This window comes from Erythrolamprus reginae, chromosome Z (genome assembly GCF_031021105.1).
Source record: "Erythrolamprus reginae isolate rEryReg1 chromosome Z, rEryReg1.hap1, whole genome shotgun sequence".
Taxonomy (NCBI): Eukaryota; Metazoa; Chordata; class Lepidosauria; order Squamata; family Dipsadidae; genus Erythrolamprus; species Erythrolamprus reginae.
Genome location: NC_091963.1, coordinates 5,117,687 through 5,138,115, shown reverse-complemented (window position 1 = coordinate 5,138,115; position 20,429 = coordinate 5,117,687). Strand labels below are relative to the sequence as shown.

At 43.0% G+C, this 20,429-nt stretch overlaps 1 protein-coding gene across 1 annotated transcript in view; it reads left to right on the top strand.

The window, feature by feature from the left end:
• Positions 1-2,317: 2,317 nt before the first annotated feature.
• Positions 2,318-20,429, top strand: part of GHRHR (growth hormone releasing hormone receptor) — a 55,458-nt gene continuing 37,346 nt past the window's right edge. Inside the window, exons 1-4 of the mRNA XM_070766893.1 lie at positions 2,318-2,493; positions 6,269-6,371; positions 11,008-11,115; positions 18,039-18,157. Of these exons, the coding sequence (XP_070622994.1) occupies positions 2,431-2,493; positions 6,269-6,371; positions 11,008-11,115; positions 18,039-18,157 (393 nt within the window). The 5' untranslated portion in view covers positions 2,318-2,430. The remainder of the gene's footprint in view (positions 2,494-6,268; positions 6,372-11,007; positions 11,116-18,038; positions 18,158-20,429) is intronic.

Genomic DNA, 20,429 nt, shown 5'->3' with positions numbered 1-20,429 from the left:
CTGGAGTACTGTGTTCAGTTCTGGTCACCACACTTCAAAAAAGACATTGAAACTCTGGAGAAGGTGCAGAAAAGAGCAACCAAAATGATCAGGGGTCTAGAGTTTGCAGAGAGGGGCGGCATATAAATCCAATAAATCTAAATCTAATCTAATCTAGAAACCAAGACTTACGAAGAGAGACTGCAGGAACTGGGCATGGATAGCCTAGAGAAAAGGAGGGCCAGAGCGGACATGATAGCCGTCTACAGGTATACGAGGGGTTGCCACAGAGAGGAGGGGATCACTCTATTCTCCAGGGCACTGGAGGGCCGGACGAGGAACAACGGCTGGAAGCTGACCAAGGAGAGATTCAACCTGGAAATAAGGAAGGACTTCCTGATGGTCAGAACGATCAACCAGTGGAACAACCTACCAGCGGACGTTGTGAACTCCAGTACTCTGGACATTCTTAAGAGGAAATTGGACTGCCATTTGGCTGGGATGCTATAGGGTTCCTGCTTAGGCAGGGGATTGGACTTGATGACCCGCATGGCCCCTTCCAACTCTAACAATAAATAAATAAATAAAATAAATAAATAAACATGTTCACTTCTAGGTCCCTGCAGGTGTTCCTCAACTTACAACCATCCGTTTAGTGACTGTCTGAAGTTACCGTCAAAGACTTATGACCAGACTTCAAACTTTTGTAAAAAATGTTGCATCCCCATGGTCACATGATCAAAATTCAGGCTCTTGGCAACTGGCATGAATTTGTGACAGTGGCAACATTCCCAGCTAGTGTCTAACAAGGAAGTCAATGGAGGAAGTCCCATTCACTTAACGGCCAGGCGATTCACTGAGTTTTGTGGGATTAGAACTCACAGCCTCCTGGTTGATTGGCCCAAAGTTACTCAGCTGGCATTTGTGCCTAAGGTGGGACTTGAACTCAGCAACTCCTGCTGAAAGAAAGATATCCAACAGCAAAAAGGCGCCCCTGGGTGTCTCCAGGGAATAGAGGGTTTCCTACAATATGCTCAGGTTGTGCAGTTGAGCGTCACAACTCTGGAAATACTAGAATGGATGATGGAGATGACGGAGTTTGTAGGTAACTAATTAAGATTCATGGTGACTGGAAATCCCTTTAGGACTTTTTGTGTGAATATGTATGCATTGAGGTAGACGAGAGGAGAAAACATGAGTTATGTTGTAACCACAGAGTAAGAGTTTAATGTATATTTATGTTTTAAAAGAAAAATTTTCCCCTGCCTCTCCCTCTTTCTTTTTCTTCCTCCCTCTTTTTTCCTTCCTTCCTTCCCTCTTCCCTCCCTCCTTCCCTCCCTCCTTTCCTTCCTTCCCTTCCTTCTTTCCCTCCTTCTTTCCTTCCTCACTCACTCATTTTCTTTTCCTCCCTCTTTCCTTTTCCTTCCTTCTTTCCTCCCTACCTCTTTCTTTTTCTTCCCTCATTTTTCTTTCCTTCCTTCCTCACTCTCTTTTCCTCCCTCCCTCTTTTTCCTTCCTTCTTTTCTCACTCACTCACTCACTCTTCCTCCCTCTTTCCTTCCTTCTTTTCTTCATCCCTCCCTCTTTTTTCTTCTTCCCTCTCTCTCTTCCTTCCTCCCTCTTTCTTTTTCTCCCTCCCTTTTTTCCTTCCTTCTTCACTCACTTTCTTTTCCTCCCTCTCCTTTTTCATTCCTCCTTTCCTCCCTTCCTCTTTCTTTTCCTCCGTCCCCCTCTCTTTTTTCCTCCCCCTCCCTCTCTCCCTTCTTTCCTCCCTCCCTCCCTCACTCACTCACTCACTCACTCACTTAAATATTACTTTAGGTTACTTTTGATCTTTCTTACTTACAAAATCTATTGGCATTATTAGTTGGAAAAAAAGAGGAAGAAATAGTCATGTTGAAATGACAAGTTCTTCTGCCTTCGGGGTCAGACTAGAAGACCTTTAAGTCCCTTCCAGTCCTAGGATTCCAGGTCTAATTATAAAAGTAACACCCCAGTGAGGTTTCATCAGGAAAGTAATGTTTGCTTACAAACCACACCAGCTAGTCCTCAGATCAGCTTGCTGTATTGTTGTTGTGGTTGTTTTTCTTTCCTTTTAGCTCCCCTGACTAAGCATCCCCTGTCCTGTTGCGTGTGTGCTTGGAAAAAAAGTTTCCTAGCTTCAGATGATACTTGTTAACTCAACCAGGTTTGTTTGCCATCCCCTGATGGTTTATTCATGTGGTTTTAAAAGAACCCACCCACTCTTTGCTAGTAACCAGCAGAGCTACTAATACAACTGCTGGTGGACAGCCAGTCAGCTGCAGATTAGGGAGTTGAGAGTAAGACATCATACCTTGCTTATCCTTCACATTATTTGTGTACCAAAAAAAAATAAAAACCTTCCAGCATCCAGTTCCTCCTATTAGCAAGGGACCAAGCAACAACGGAGCAAACTTCGTTTATGTTGACATGAAATCTTCCAAGCAAGAATGCTTGTGTGTATTATTGTCTCTGCTGATTCTGCCATCTCTGGTAAGTAAGAAGTTTCCTCTCTTTCTCCTGTCTTTTTTCCTCGTGGGTCTGTTTACAAATATCTACAGGAGCACAATATTTCAGAGTGATTGTGGGGTGGAAATTCAGAGAGACTCCTTTTGGGAAAGGAACAAAAAACAATATGGATCTAAATAGTCTGGGAACTCTGCATGCTGAGAAATATTTCAAGCCATGCCAATGCCTGTGCAGAAAGCTCAACAGTTATGTTTTGCAGGGGTAGCAAGTAACTGAGACGATTTATGAAGTGATGGGGAAACAGAGATTAAGAAAGGATGAGTTGGCACAGACTGAGAATTTGGTAATTGAGATAGTTGGATGCCTAGCATTTTATTGCTAATTTAGCACTGAAAAGAGAATGCCTCTGCTTTGCTGGTCAATTTAAAGGAGGGAGGATATATTATTATTATTATTATTATTATTATTATTATTATTATTATTATTACTATTATTATTATTACTACTATTATTATTATTATTACTACTATTATTATTATTACTACTATTACTACTATTATTATTACTATTATTATTATTATTACTGTTGTTATTATTATTATTATATTTTTGAAACATGTATATCTAGTAGCAGTTTGTATAAACAAAACATAAGTAAAAAGTAACACTAAAAGTGAACAATAGGACAGTGGGTCAGGGATGGTAGGCACACTGGTGCGCTTATGCACATCCGCCTATTACAGGAGGTGTAGACTTTCTTTCCGACAAAGAAGACCATAGAGATATAGAACAACACAATGCACCGTCCCCTAGGTGCCACCACAAAACTTTCTGATTGGTCTAAAAATAGGCTGTATACAGTATTTGAAATATCAACGAAACCCCACTTTGAAAGGAAAGGGCAGTTCTGAGGTGTGAAGAGTACAGAAATAAATAAAATACCATGCACCGGGAAAACATATAGTTGGAATACTGCATCCTGCTTTGGATGTAAAGAAAAGGATGTTGAAATTCTAGAAAGAGTGCAGAGAAGTTCAAGGAAGATAATTAGGGAGACCGGAGGCTAAAACATATGAAGAATGGTTGCAGGAACTGGGTATGTCTAGTTTAATGAAAAGAAGGACCAGGGGAAGACATGAAAGCAGTGTTCTAATATCTCACGGGTTGCCACAAAGAAGAAGGAGTCAACCTATTCTCCAAAGCACTTGAGAGTAGAACAAGAAGCAACAGATGGAAACTAAACAAGGAGTGAAGCAACTTAGAACTAAGGAGAAATTTCCTGGCAGTTAGAACAATTAATCAGTGGAATGAGCTACCTCCAGAAGTTGTGAATGCTCCAATATTGGAACTAAAAGACACTGGACAAGCCCTTGTATATAAAGTTCCTTGCCTGAGTAAGGGTTAGAAGACGTCCAAAGTCTATTCCAACTCTGTAATGATGATGATGATATTATATAGAGGGTATAAGAATTCTTTCTGTCAAAAAAATAGTACAGATGTAGATGAACACGTGCAGAATCCTCTCGAGTGCCTCCACAACAGCTTCTTACTTTTATATTATGTTATTTATTTGTCAAAAGAAGATAATAGCTATGGTATAAACACAAACAAAAGCAAAGTAGGTATAGGTAAATTTGGACAATAGGATAGCAGGACAGGGAGGTGGTGTACTTATGGATACCCTTACAGACCTGTTAGGAATGGGGTCAGGTCGACTGTAGACAGTTTAAGATTAAAGTTTTTGGGGTTTGGAGAAGAAACCACTTGTTCAAAAGCAGGCTGCATGTTTGAAATATATCAATGAGAACTCCTTGGGGGCGATCGGGTGGTTGAGAGTTGGAAAAGATAAACAAACAAACTCCGTGCACAAGGAAAACATGGAGCAATTACTTTGCACAAACTCTACTTTCCTGCCTAGCTAAAGGGATTAAATAGGTTAGTTAAATGAAAAACAGGGGAGGGAAGTACATTTCAGTTTGTTTGAGAAGAGGGAGACATAAAATCAGCTTCAAAATTCAGCTTTTTGTCCCCCCTCTTCTTGGGGGTCAAAATTAGGGTTCAAAAGGGGGAAAGGAAATGGTTGAAAACTGAAAATTCAGGGTTTGTTTTTTGTTTTTATTTCTTCATTGTGGGTAAAATTGAGGCTGGAATAGGGGGGGGGGAGTTGCTAGAAATAAAAATTTAGGAGGTTTTATTCCAAGTGAGGGTAAAGTGGGCATAGAAGTCCAATAAATAAATAAGTAATAAATAAAGTGGAAGGTCGAAGGGGACAGAAAATATTGTTGAAAATCAGAATTCAGGGTGTTCCCCATCCCTATGGGGGTAAAATTAAGGATTGAAGGGGAAAAAGCTGTTGAAAGATCTTCCCAATGTTGTGTATGTGTTTAACTGTCTGTCTGTCTGTCTGTCTGTCTGTCTGTCTGTCTGTCTGTCTGTCTGTCTGTCTGTCTCACTTTCATTCTATATTATTCTGTCTGTCTCTTCCTTTCTGTCTTATTTTCAACATCTATCCATCATTCTTTCCTTACCTTGCCTGTCTCTCTCTCTCTCATATATATCAGTGAGCCTGTAGCTCAGAGGTTAATATCCTGCCTCGCACACAGAAGGCTACATGTTCAAATCCTAGTAAGGATATGTCTAGTTGACGAGTGCATAAAAAGCTCAAAATAGATCTATACTTTCCTTTCACTTATCAGCAAAAATATGTAACCATGTAAATTATAGTTTGTCGACTATAAATAAAAATTTATCTACCTTGGAATGGCCCCTGCATGGGGCCAAGAGGCAAAAGGAAAGTTGCTTCCATATTTGGGGATATCAGGGTGACAGACAGACAGACAGACAGACAGACGGACAGACAGACTACTTTTGACAAATGGCTGTTCAACCTCTTCTTAATGGGGCACCCACAACTTCCGAAGTTAATTTGTGATTAATTGTTCCAACAACCAGGAATGCTGTCCTTAGTTTTAGGTTGCTATTTTAGGACAGGGATGGCATCAGTACTTGTACGGGTATGGTCAGGTAAGCAGAACCGGTAGAAAAGTTTTGAATTTTTTTTCTTTTTTTCCCCTTCTGGGCTCTAGGTATGTTTTTCCTATCACAATAAATGAGGTTGAACGTATATAGTTTTAGAAGAGCTATGCGTGCGCATGTGTGGGTACATTCACATAGAGTTTATATAGTAGATAATGTATATTTTTGTGTGTAATATGTTTGTACACATATGGCATATACACATAGAATTAAGGAGTATATTTTAATAATCATAATAATCATAATAATCATAATAATCATAATAATCATAATAATCATAATAATCATAATAATCATAATAATCATAATAATCATAATAATCATAATAATCATAATAATCATAATAATCATAATAATCATAATAATCATAATAATCATAATCATAATCATAATCATAATCATAATCATTTATTAGATTTGTATGCCGCCCCTCTCCAAAGACTCGGGGCAGCTCACAACAATAATAAAACATTTTGGATGTTCAGTAATAGTAAATAGAGAGGGAAACTGTATCTCTTTGAGGCGAGGAGAGGCCAGGCACCCTAACCCTAACCCTTGACCTGAGTGATGTCAAGTTGGCCACCTTTAAGCCAGTCACATGACCTTTAACCCATCCCCAGTCACATGATCATCAAGCCACTCCCACCTGACCACATGGCTGGCAAGCCACACCCACAAAACAAGCCACGCCCACAGCATGGTAATAATTTTTTTTGCAGCCCTTCCCTGGATGGGATGTCACATTTCCATTTATTATTTCTAGGTCCTGGGAACGCATCAACCAGACTGTGTCCCCGTCATAGGGTGGAAACAGAACGAAACCGACTGCTTGCAAGAAATCCAGCTGCACAGGAACGAAACCGCAGGTATGCCCCGGTGGAGCCGAGGAAGGCCAGAAGCTGGGAACCATTTCATTTTGCGATTTGAACAGGCTGCAATCTCCCTTCCAGTAGTGGATTGCTACCAGTGAGGTAGCGGACTGCACAACAGTAGCAGCCCCCAGAGTGCGCAATTTGCACATGGCCACTCCAGTGGCAGCCCTACAGCATCTTTTTTCTTCAATTTTTTCATATATTTTGCTTCTGCGCATTGCAGCGCCGCTGCGGTGTCCCTTTTCCCATTGTAAAAATAACAATGTTTATTTTTACGTGAAGACCTCCCTTTGAAGGAGCTGGGGAATCCCTCCCACGAAGAGATTCCGGGGACGGAGCTTTGACGTCACCGGCAGGTTGCTAAGGACGCCAGGGTGATCACTTCCTGGATTCCGTGGGAGGGATTCCCCAGCTCCTTCAAAGAGAGGTTTTCACGTAAAAATAAACATTGTTATTTTTACGAAAAAGGACACCGCAGCGGCGCTGCAAGCAAAGGGCGGGCCTTTCACGTAAAAATAAACATGTTTCAAAAAATTTCGTGTTCAGCATACTGAACACCACAAAATTCGGTACGGACCCGAATTGTGCGAGTTCGGTTCGCCCATCACTAATTATTATTATTATTATTATTATTATTATTATTATTATTATTATTATTATTATTATTATTATTATTATTTTGTTATTATTATTATTATTAATATTATTATTAATAATATTATTATTAATAATATTATTATTAATAATATTATTATTAATATTGTTGTTGTTTGTTGTTGTTGTTTGTTGTTGTTATTATTAATTATTATTATTATTATTATTATTATTATTATTATTATTATTATTATTATTGAAGAGAGCAGGGGTTGGTGGCTATGATTGCCTCTATCAGTGTAGTACTGAGTGCACAGCTTCAATTGTCTTGCGTGTGCTCTGCGCACACATCACCAGAATGCTTTTGCTTCCACATGTGCAGGGAGATAAAAGTGCTGAAATCTCGTGAAGGGAAACGCGCATGAGATTTTAGGGTGGGTTTTTTTTGCTTTTGCACATGCGCAGAAGCAAAATAACCACTAGAGGGGTGGTATACAAATCAAATGAATGAATGAATGAATGAATAAATAAATAAATAAATAAATGTGCATGATGTCAAAGCTCCACCCCCAGAATCTCTTTGTGGGGGGGGGGGGGATTCCCCGTTCGGGTTCAAGTTCGGGTTCGGTTCAGGTTCAGCCGAATTTTGCGTGAAGTTCATCTGAACTTGCCGAACCCGAACACCGTTGGGTTCGCCCATCACTAATAATAATAATAATAATAATAATAATAATAATAATAATAATAATAATTTATTAGGCTTGTATGCCACCCCTTTCTGGAGACTTGGGGTGGCTCACAACAACAATAAAACTATATACGGTAAGTACAAATCTAATAATTAAAACTATGGCTAAAACCCATTATCTTAAAAAAAACCCCAAGCAATAGTACACAATCAACAATCAATATTACAATCATAACCACACATAACTTTTAATGGTCAGAAGGGGGGGGGCATGTGCTAGTTGCCCCATGCCTGATAAGATAAGGCTCTTCCCCTTGGCCTTGCCAGACGACATTACTTAGTTGACGGGACCCAGAGAAGGCCAACTCTGTGGGACCTGATCGGCCGCTGGGATTTATGTGGCAGAAGGCAGTCCCATAGGTATTCTGGACCAATGTCATGTAGGGCTTTATAGGTCATCACCAACACTTTGAATTGTGTCCGGGAACCAATCGGCAATCAATGCAGTTGGTTATTTATAATATTTATGATGCTGAGTGTTACTGCTGTATTGGCAGTAGAGAATATACTAGACAAGTGATGGTGAACCTCTTTTCCCTCAGGTACCTAAAGAGCGTGCGCATGAACTATCAAACATGCGTGAGCGCCTACACCCATAATTCAATGCCTGGGGAGGGCGAAAAAGCTTCCCCAGCCCCCTGGAGGCCCTCTGGATGCTAAAAACAGCCTGTTTCCTAACTTCTGGTGGGCTCAGTAGGCCCGGGTTTTACCCCCGTGGCTTCCCTGGAGCTGGGGGAGGGTAAAAACGCCCTCCCCCATCCCACCAGAGGCTCTCTGGAAGCCAAAAATGCCCTCCCAGATCCTCTTTGTGAGCCAAAAATCAGCTGGCCGGCACATGCACGTTGGAGTTGAGCTAGGGCAACGGCCAACGTGCCAGCAGATATGGCTCCTTGTGCCTCCTGTGGCACCCATACCATAGGTTTGCTATCACTGGCCTGTTTCCAAATTTCTGATGGGCCTAGTAGGCTCGTGTTTCGCCCTCCCCAGGCTCCAAATGCTCCCTTGAGCCAGAGGAGGGTAAAAACATCCCCCCCCCCGGGAGGCTCTCTGGAAGCCAAAAATGCCCTCCTAGGGCCTCTGTGCGAGCCAAAAACCAGTTGGCTGACACACACATGCATGTTGCAGCTGAGCTAGGACAATGGCTTGGGTGTCAACATATATGGCTTTCTGTGCCACCTGTGCCACCCTTGCCTTAGGTTCACCATCACTGTACGAGACTCTAGAAGTATGCTTGGTGTGCTCTCTCAGCCTGGAGGTTTGCTTATAGGCAGGGGTGGGTTGCCAGGGGCTTCGCAGGCGTTCAGGAGAACCTCTAGCTAAGATTCGGAGAACCCCCCAATCCTACTCCTAGCTCTGCCAGCCCCACGTGGCTCTCCTAGGAATTCCCAGGTGACCCGTTTTGGATGCAGGTAAGTTCAGGATCTTTGCAGCGGCTCAGGAGGGACATAAACGGGCCTACCAGAAGTTCAGGCCCATTTCCAGCCTCCAGAGGGCCTCTGGAGCCCAGGGAGGCTGTTTTTGCCGTTCCGTAGGGTCGAGAAAAGCCTCTGGAGCCAGGGAGGGCAAAAATGCTCCCCCTCCATGGTGTAGGACTAGATCACACCCACCATGGCCATGCCCGCCCAGCAATCGGGCAGAGAACCCCTTACTAAAATTTTTGAACCCCATCCCTGCTTATAAGTGTTGGCTGACCCGACTAAGTAACATCAGGAGTTTGTTCCCTACCAATTCTAACCCGCTCTTTAGAACCGTTAGTAAACTGGCAGTTCTGTCGGTGCCAGTCCATGGGCATTGCCATCTTGTATTTTGCTTTTGCGCATGAGCAGAAGCAATTTTTTGATTGCTGCAGGGGCATAAACATGCGCAAAGCACGTGTGCATGCCTGGTAGGACCAGTAATGGGCAGCCAAAATTTTTACCACCACACTGTGGGTGTGGCTTATTTTGTAGGTGTGGCTTGATGGTCATGTGACTGGGTAGGAGTGGCTTGCCAGCCATGTGATCAGGTGGGAGTGGCTTGAACGATCATCATTGTTAAAGTGAACTGTTAAGCCCTCGACTTACAACCTCACCAGTGTCGCTCTTTGGGGTGACCATATGCTTCGCGTTTCCCACGCTCTCCTTCCTGGGTCGCCCCCCTCGCCTCAGGCTGGGTAGCTAGGCAGACGGGTGCCGATCAGCTGTTGACAAAAGAGGGGGAAGGGAATGGGCCCCCTGCAACTCCTGCCATTGCTGGTCTCCCTGCTGCTTTCTGAGGAGGAGGAGGATGGGATAGTCAGCTGGAGCTGGGCACACAACTTTATTTCCGCCTGTGGAACTGTTTTCCACCCCGTCCTGCCTGCTGCCCATCCCTGGGTATGACCCTGAGCGAGCTGGCAGCAAAACAATCCAGAACCAATCCAGTGAAGGGCTGCAAATTTTTTACTACCACACTGTGGAGGTGGCTTATTTTGTGGGTGTGGCTTGCCAGCCATGTGACTGGGTGGGAGTGGCTTGATGATCATGTGACCGGGGGGCAGCATAAAGCTGGCCAACTTGACATCACTCACATCAAGGGTTTGGGTTACGGTTAGAGTGGTGCCTGGCCTCTCCTTGCCTCAAAGAGAGACAATTTCCCTATTACTGAACATTCAAAATATATATGCCATGTTTACATACATATTGCACACAGGCACACAAAAATATACATAATCTACTATATAAAGTGTATGTGTATGTACACACACACACACACACACACACACACACACACACACACACAGCTCTTCTAAAATTATTCACATTCAACCTCATTTACTGTGATAGGAAAAACATACCCAGAGCCCAGAAGGGAAAAAAAGAAAAAAAAAATCAATTTTTTTCTACCGGTTCTGCGAACCTGACTGTACCTGCAGAAACCTATCACTGAACTCACCACTGGGTAACGTCATCAGTGTTAGGAGGAGGAGGAAGATTATGAGGTCCTAGGTGTCCTTGGAGCTTGGCAGTTGTCTTGCAAATATTTCAGGACCAAACTAGGAAACATCATCAGGACTAGAAGGGAGCAGGGTTTAGAGGGAGGAGGAGGAATTTGGAGTCTTGCCCTAAAGGGTACGTCCCGCTCGTTATTTAGGGGCAATTGTAATGTTCATTCAATGGGTTGGTGAAGTTCATGGTCATCTGTTGTGTTTCTCTGTTTTAAGGATAGTGGAGATATTCAATTCAATTCAATTTATTAGATTTGTATGTCGCCCCTCTCTGAAGACTCGGATATATTATTCCTTAATGATTTTTTTCTTCCATTTGCAAGGTTGCAAAAGAATATGGGACCGTCTTCTTTGTTGGCCAGATGCAAATCCTGGGGAATCAATTTCCTTCACCTGTCCAGACATTGTTTCCCATTTCACAAAACAGTCAGGTGAGAAACACCTTTGCCCTTTCCTTCTTCTGCCTTTCTCCCTCTCCCTGCTTTCCTGTCTTCCTTCCTTCCTTCCTTCCTTCCTTCCTTCCTTCTCTCATTCATTCATTCATTCTTGCCTGCCTGCCTCCCTTCATTCATTCATTTTGCCTCCCTCTTTCCCTCCATTCATTTGTTCTTTCATTCATTCTTGCCTTCCTCTGTCCCTCCCTCCCTCCTTCCCGCCATTCATTCATTCATTTAATCTTACATTCATTCATTCATTTTCACATTCATTCATGCATTCTTGACTTCCTCTGTCCCTCCCATTCATTCATTCATTCATTCATTCATTCATTCATTCACTCTTCCCTCCTTCCTTCCCTCCATTCATTTATTCTTTCATTCATTCTTGCCTTCCTCTGTCCCTCCCTCCCTCTCGCCATTCATTCATTCATTCATTCATTCATTCATTCATTCATTCATTCATTCATTCATTCAATCTTATATTCATTCATTCATTTTCACATTCATTCATACATTCTTGACTTCCTCTGCCCCTCCCATTCATTCATTCATTCATTCATCATTCACTCTTGCCTCCCTCCATTCATTTATTCTTTCATTCATTCTTGACTTCATCTGTCCCTCTCATTCATTCATCAGTCACTCTTGCCTCCCTCCATTCATTCATTCATGCCTCCCTCCTTCCTTCCATTCATTTATTATTCCATTCATTCTTGCCTTACTCTATCATCCCTCCCTCCATTCATTCATTCATTCATTTATTGAATCTTACATTCATTCATTTATTTTTACATTCATTCATTCATTCATGACTTCTTCTGTTCCTCCCATTCATTCATCCCTCTCCCTGCTTTCCTTTATTCTTGCCTCCCTCCTTCCTGATCCTCCCTCCCTCCCTCCTTCCTTCCTTCCTTCCTTCCTTCCTTCCTTCCTTCCTTCCTTCCTTCCTTCCTTCCATTCTTCTGGGTTCATTTGAACTTTGATCCAAACCCATAGAATCATAGAATAATAGAATCACAGAATCACAGAATCATAGAATGAATTGGAAGGGACCTCCAGGGCCATCGGATCATTTTCTAGTCTTTGACATTCATTTCCTTAGCGCTTCTTAGTCCTCAACTTTCAGCCACAACTGAGCCCAGTAATTCTGTTGTTAATCAAGACACTTTCTAAGTGAATTTTTGACCCATTTCACTGGCTTTCTGGCCACAGTTGTTAAGGGAATCACTGCAATTGTTAAGATGGTCACTGCCGTAAATGGAATCTGGCTTCCCCACTGACCTTGCTTGAAAGAAGGTCATAAAGGGGGAATCACATGATCCCAGGACATTGCGACCGTCATAAATATGGGTCAGTTACCAAGCATCCACATTTTGTTCACGTGAACATGAAAATGCTACAATGGTCTTCAAAAAATATGAAAACTGGTCATAAGTCACTTTTTTTCAGTGGCTGTCATAACTTCAAGGAGCCACTAAACGAATGGCTGTAAGTCAAGGACTACTTGCATATATTTCATGGAAAAGCATGGCTTAGTTTTCACATTATGCTTATGATCAGTGATAGCAAATCTTTTTTTGCTTCATGTACCAAAAGGGTGTGTGTGAATGTGCTACTATGCTTGTACATGCCCACACCCATTCCCTTCCAACTACTCATGTGCACCCCGCACTGTCCTGCATATGCACACAACCAGTAATGGGCAGCCAAAATTTTTACTACCTCACTGTGGGTGTGGCTTATTTTGTGGGTGTGGCTTAATGATCATGTGACTGGACAGGAGCGGCTTGCTGGCCATGTGATCAGGTGGGAGTGGCTTGAACGATCATCGTTCAAGTGAACTGTTAAGTCCTTGACTTACAACCTCACCAGTGTCGTTTCCCGTGTTCTCCTTCCTGGGTCACCCCCCCCCCACTTCAGCATGGGTAGCTGCATACAAATCCAATAAATAAATGTCATGAGGGGGCTGCGCATGTCTGAGAATTTGATGGTTTTTTGCTTCTGCCCATGCGCAGAAGCAAAAAAAAAATCAATGAAATCTTGCTTGTGTGCACACATCTCCTCATGAGATTTTGCTTCCTATGCATGTGCATAAGGAAAAAACACACTGCGCGCATTCATGCAGCACAACAGAAGCAGCATGCGCAGAGCATCAATAGCAACTATAATGGGAATCTGCCCCTGGAGCTGATGTAGGGCAATGCATTGTGTGCCCCCTCCAATATGGTTCCACAGGCCACGTGTGGCACATGTGCCATAGGTTCACCAGAGAAACATAGAAGACTGACGGCAGAAAACGACCTCATGATCCATCTAGTCTGCCCTTATACTATTTTTGTATTTTATCTTAGGACCATCACAGTTATAGGTAGTTGTTCAACTTATGACCTCAACTCATCATAATTTCCTATTTAAGACAGTTTTTTAAGTGAGCTCTGGCTGTTTTTTGCAACTTTCTTTTTTGCCACTGTTGTTAAGCGAAACCCTGCAATTCTTAACTGGATTAAATGGTCATTAAGTGAATCCAGCCTCCCCAACTGACTTTACTTGTGGGAAGGTTGCAAATGGTGATCATGTGACCTGGGGAAATTCCAGCCATCATATAAATAAATACACCCCCGTTGCCAAGCACCCAAATTTTGATCACATGATTGTGGGGATGTTGGAAAAGTTGTAAGTGTGAGGAGTATCGTAAGTCACTTTTTCAGTGCCGTTGTAACTTCAAACGGTTGTAAGTCGAGGACTACCTATGGTTAGTGTTCATACCTCACAACAAGCTACAGTCAATCACTATGGGTGTATATGTGCGTATCACACTCCAAACAATTAAAATTATGTATGTTCTTTACACACATTTAAACTCTATGAAATTAGACTACAAAACCTTGATTTCTTACCTCAGTTTTTGGTTTCAACAGATAAATCTTCCTTCCCCCAAAATAGACACTATCTCTTCTTTCTGAAGTGGGTCAATTAACATAAAACACTGTCATTTGACGAAATTGATCTATGTAATTGACATAATTTGGCGGTTGGGGTAAATTTACCTCGCTGATGTCATTTGCGCTCGACAAAGTGACGGGAATTTCGATATATGACATCAATTACGTAATTGCTCAGATAAATAAACAGACCCCAATGGCGGACGTTTGCACAAATGGTATAATTCTGGCAATTATGCACATTTGGATTTAATGAACATCCTTTAATTATTGATTTATCAGGCTTGTTTGCCAGCTATATCAACTCGAGGTGACTCTAGGCCCCTTATGAACGAGGCTAAGAAATGAACTCCCTGGCCTTAGGTTTTCAAATCAAGAATATAAAATAACAGAATTATCCCCAGGTATCAAGTATCTCTCTGATTATGAATTACAGTGGTACCCCTACTTAAGAACTTAATTCGTTCCGTGACCTGGTTCTTAAGTAGGAACGTTTGTAAGTAGAAGCAATTTTTCCCGATAGGAATCAATGTAAAAGCAAATAATGCCTGCAAACCTACCGTGTTTCCCCGATAGTAAGGCAGTGTCTTACTTTCTTTTTACCCCCAAAAGCCCCCCTATGTCTTACTTTCGGGGTATGTCTTATATTGGAAAAAATAAGACACACCCGGCCAACCCACCTACCCGAACCCGCAACACCCGTGTCCGGTAAAAAGTAGTAGCACCCTCACCCACACACACAAACACACGGAGACACATCCGCATCCCCGCCTGCCCGCCCCATCCGGAGCTGCCGGAAAGGAGGCGGGCGAAGGAGGGCGCAGCTCCGGCCGTTCGCCTCGCCCGCCCACCTGACGTCTCCGAAGCTTACCGGTCTCTGGCGGGCGCCTTTCGGCAGGAGAAGCCTTCGCCGGGCTGCTTCGCTGCTTGTTGCTGTTCCTGCTGCTCCCGCTGCTCCCGCCGTGTTGCCCGTCCCGGCCGGTAAGCTTCGGAGACGCTGGATGGGCGGGCGAGGCGAGCGGCCGGAGCTGCGCCCTTCGCCTCGAGCTCCCTCCGGAGCGCGCCACCACCAGCTTGGGCCACCCGGCGGGCGAGGCGGCGGCCCTGGCCGAAGCGGCGGAGCGGCCACCGCCCGAGCTCCCTCCGGAGCCTGCCGCCGCCGCCACGCTTCCTCCGCCGGCCGAGGAGTCCTCCTTATCTGCGTCGGGTTTGGAGTAAGGGTTGAAGCTGGACTTGTCCTCGGCGCCGATGTCGCTGAGCTTCAAGGGTCCGTCTTTGTACGTCTCTTTGTCGGCGTTGGGCTTGCACAGGAAGCGCAGTCAGAGCTCCCGCTCGTGCCGCAGCCAGAGCCGTGCCGCTTCGGCCAGGGCCGCTGCCTCGCCCGCCGGGTGGCCCAAGCTCTGGGCGCAGCGCGCCACCGCGCACAGCTCCCTCGCTTTTAGTACCGTGTTTCCCCGAAAGTAAGACATATGTCTTACTTTCGGGGTATGGCTTATATTAGCCGACCCCCCTGAATCCCCCCATATGTCTTACAATCGGGGGGGTCTTACTATCGGGGAAACACGGTATTAGGAAAGAAATAAAAGCTTGGAATTTGGGTGGGAGGAGGAGGAGGAAGAAGAGGAGGACAACAGTCGCTGTCAAAGGAAGAAGGTGGAATCAAAAATATCCAAAACTTTAAAACTTAAAAAAAAGAGGGACTCTGAGGCGGCGAGGAGGAGCACGCGCCTCCCATACACCCGGTGCGAGGCAGCCTCCCATACACTGCGCCAGAGGGAGAAACCCAGGGGGAATGGCAAGAAACTGGCCGGGCCTTTGAGCTGCTCTCAAATTTCCTGGGAAATTTTTCTGGCCTCGGGTTCTTAAGTAGAAAACGGTTCTTAAGAAGAGGGGGGAAAAATCTTGAACACCCGGTTCTTATCTAGAAAAAAGTAGAGGCGTTCTTAGGTAGAGGTACCACTATATTATAAAACAATAGTGAGAGGATTTGGAGACTGTGGTCAAAATTTGGGGTGGTTGGGTAGGGTCTGATATTGAAATAGCACTCAGGGAGTGGTCCTTAATGGAACTACATGTACATGGGGGGGGGGAATATGGAGTGAGGAACCCAATACCCCAAGACTTGAACCCAGGATTCGTCACATTTGCAGATAACACCAAATTGGCAGGTATAACCAATACTCCTGGAGGCAAAAACCAATGGATAGAAACCAGGCCCTGGAATGGCGGGAACGCTGTTCTGGTAATGGAAATGGAACGCGTAGCGTAGCTCCATAGCTGCCAGGTATACATATGCCATACATGTGCAACTGGTGCAATTCCAGTAAAAATTACCGGGTTTTTTGCTCCCGTGCATGCACAGAAGCAAGGAAGTCGGCAATTTTTGCCCAAATCTCGCTGCCAGAAGGACGTCCATGCGGGATTTCGGCTGCTGCACCACAATTGAGCACAAAATTTAGGCTGCTAAGTGAATTTTGCCCCATCTTACAACCTTTCTTGCCACTGCAGTTGTTTACATTTTTACCACGGTCATTAAGTGAATCCGGCTGCCCCATTGACTTTGATTGTCGGAAGGTCACAAAAGGGGAATCACATGACCCCTGGACACTGAAACCGTCACAAATGTGAGTCAGCTGCCAAGCATCTGAATTTTGATCACGTGACTCTGGGATGCTACGACGGTTCTAAGTGTGAAAACCAGTCCTAGGTCCCTTTTCCCAGTGCCGTTGTAAGTTCAGTCACTAAATGAACTGTTGTAAACCAAGGACTACCTGTATAGCTTGTAATAATAATAATAATAATAATAATAATAATAATAATAATAATAATAATAATAATAATTTATTAGATTTTTTTAAATTAGCATTTTTTCCTCTCTGAATGTTGAACGTATCTAATAAATATTATTATTATTTTAAGCATTGATTTTGTGTTTTTTATTGCTCATGTTGTTTTATTGTATGTTGAAATAAAAATAAAGAAAAATTTTATACCCGGAAAAGAAAAAAATAGATTTGTATGCCGCCCCTCTCCGCAGACTCGGAGATTAAGATACTCCTGGTTCTGTTCCTTGTTTGGACTTCATCCAAGGGCTAACACTCTGAGTAGTTGACTCTGGCGGGGTAGCATCAGTAATGGGTTTGCTACCCGGTGCGCCCCACACTGTGTAACATTAGTGAAAATGGAGCTGAGCGTGCAACACCAGATAACAGGCAGGTGGGCGTGCACATCTGAAATAATGAAATCTTGTGAGAGGATGTGCATGTGCATGAGATTTTGGTGGGTTTTGGTGATTTTTTGCTTCCGCATTTTTTGCGCAAAAGCAAAAAAAATCGCTGAAATCTCATGTGGCCATGCATCCTCTCGCAAGATTTCACTTCCTGTGCATGCGCATAAGCCAAATCATGCTCAGATGTGCATGCTCGATTGCTGATCACCAAGAGCTGCATTGCACTGATAGTGGCAGTAAGACAATACCCCTGCCTGGGTTGAATTTAATTTTAATTTATTTATTTTTATTTTTATTTATTTATTTTTATTTATTTATTTATTTTTAATTTTTATTATTTTTTTTATTATTTTTTTTATTTTTTATTTTATTTTTATTATTTTTATTTTTATTTATTTTATTGTATTTTTATGCCACCCTTCTCCTTAGACTCAGGGCGGCTTACAACATGTTAGCAATAGCACTTTTTAACAGAGCCAGCCTATTGCCCCCACAATCCGGGTCCTCATTTGACCCACCTCGGAAGGATGGAGGGGCGGCGTACAAATCTAATAGATAGATAGATAGATAGATAGATAGATAGATAGATAGATAGATAGATAGATAGATAGGCTGAGTCAACCTCGAGCCGATGATGAGATTATAGTCACAGCTTCAGTGGCCTGCAGTACTGCACTCTACCTGCTGCGCCACCCCGACTCTGTCACCTGGATCAAGCTAACATTGCTGATTTAAATTTTTCGTAGGTGAGGTGAAACGAAATTGCACAGAGCAAGGCTGGTCTGACCCCTTTCCACCTTATTCGGTAGCTTGTTCGATGGAAGATGACGTCTCTATGAATGAACTGAATACGGAGGAGCGGGAGGTAAAGGCTGATTATTTTTTTAAATAATTTTTAAAAAAAAATTCACCAACTTTACATAAACATCCCTACATACACCATAATATCAAAACATACATAATTATACATTTCTGTCCAAAATGCTGTAAACGAATATCCTAAATTGGCACCTTTTGTACTTTTATCTCTCGACTGTTTTCCTTCTATATTTCATACTAATTCTCCCTCTATCTCTCTCTCTTCCCTCTACCTTCTTTCTCCTTCTCTCCCTCCTTCCTACTTCCCATCCCCATCTCTCCAGTATCAGGTTCCTACCTGGATGAGGGGAGGGGGGACGACAGCACACCCGTAGTGAATAACACAGGTATGGGTGATCGGTGGGCGGGTGCGTGTATTGGAGCAAGATTTGGTTTCTGCGCTTGCACAGGAAGCAAAATCCCGCAAGGGGATGGATGCACGTGTGAGATTTTGGCAATTTTTGGTGATCTTTTTTGCCGAAAAATTGCTGAAATCTTGTGTGCACATTTGTCCTCTCTCTGATGCACCCGCTGCGTGTGCATCAGCACCGGTAACAGTGGCAAGTTGGAACCCCTACCTGCCTCTCTCCCTACTTCCTCTTCCTCCCTCTTGTCCTTCCCTGAGTACATCTAATCATAATCCATTTTATAATGAACAGATCAACAATTCAAAACCCTGACTTCATTCTTGCATCAGGGCCACTCTTAAACTTATATCTTTTCCTTTACCCTACGAGCCGGAATGCTAAATTGTGCTTGCCACCGCGGCTCGCAAGTTCTTGTGGGACTAGCGCGATTTTGCTGCTGCGCCTGTGGAGGAAGCAAAATTGTGCATGGAACCGCATGTGTGCCCGTGTTTTGGAGAGGGTTTTTTTCTTCCACGCATGCTGAAACACGGACACACCTGCGGCTCCGTGTGTGATTTTGCTTCCTCCACAGGTACAGCAACAAAATCGTGCTGGTCCCGCAAGAACTTGCGAGCCGTGGCAGCGAGCGCAATTTAGCATTCTGGCTTGTAGCCCACTGCTGCCTTTATCCATTTATATATTTACTGCTCAAAAAAATAAAGGGAACACTCAAACAACACATCCTAGATCTGAATGAATGAAATATTCTCATTGAATACTTTGTTCTGTACAAAGTTGATTGTCAATCAGTGTTGCTTCCTAAGTGGACAGTTTGATTTCACAGAAGTTTATATTCTGTTAAGTGTTCCCTTTATTTTTTTGAGCAGTATGTATGTATGTATGTATGTATGTATGTATGTATGCATGTATGCGCATATACATATATAATATTCTTCTGGGTATATCTACTGTTATTCTAATGCCGCCTCCTTACCTCTTATTTTGTCACCTGGGTCTACCATCTTTAATTTTCAATTTTCTTCCAAATTAATTGCTATAGCATATCTTCCAGACATATTCAAAATAGTATGGAATTCAGCGTCTTTCATTGTCTGCCATTGTGATTAGTCTCGGCTATTGGGACACCCAGACTGGGGTTGTCCACCAAGCCCGGCAAGGGGCAGCGGCTCAATACATTGACATTCAATATATACGAGTAGACAGTAAAGAATAAAGGATAAAGAATAAAGACTATCTCAGCATTCTCAGGGGCAAAGCATCCAGGGTTGGCTTGTTCCTCGCTAGTAGCCCTAATAAGGGCTGATGGTCAGTGGCCAGCTCAAAATGCTATTCATGAAAACATTTTATTTATTTATTAATTATTTATTATCTAATTTATTTATTAGATTTATATGCCGCCCCTCTCCGAAGACTCTGGCAACAGCAGCAAAGGCTTCTTGGTCAATTTGATCACAATTTCTCTTGGCGCTTCAAAGAGTCCTGGAGAAATAAGCAATGGCGGCTTCATGGCCATCTGACAGTCTGTGGCTTAATACAGCCCCCACCCCCCAAAGATGATGCATCCCATACTCCAGCCGTCAGCAAATTCTAGCTTTCCAAAGTTTGTTGCAATATTTTCTTTTAACCAGCAGATGGCATTTCTGGTTTCCCAATACAGTATAACAAAACAACTCCTTTACAAAAGTCTCAAAAGTATTTTAAATCCACTTAGCACTTATAAAACATTTTCTTCAAATTCTTTATTATTTTTCAGTCTCTTTAACTTTCACCAAGTCCAATTATAAAGACATCCTCAAATTTGGGCTTTTAAACTTGTTCTTTTAACTCTTACTATGGTATTTCCAATTGCTAGATAGCCGCTCACTCCATTATAGTCTTCCTTGTCTCCTTTTACATTTGTTCTTTTTATCA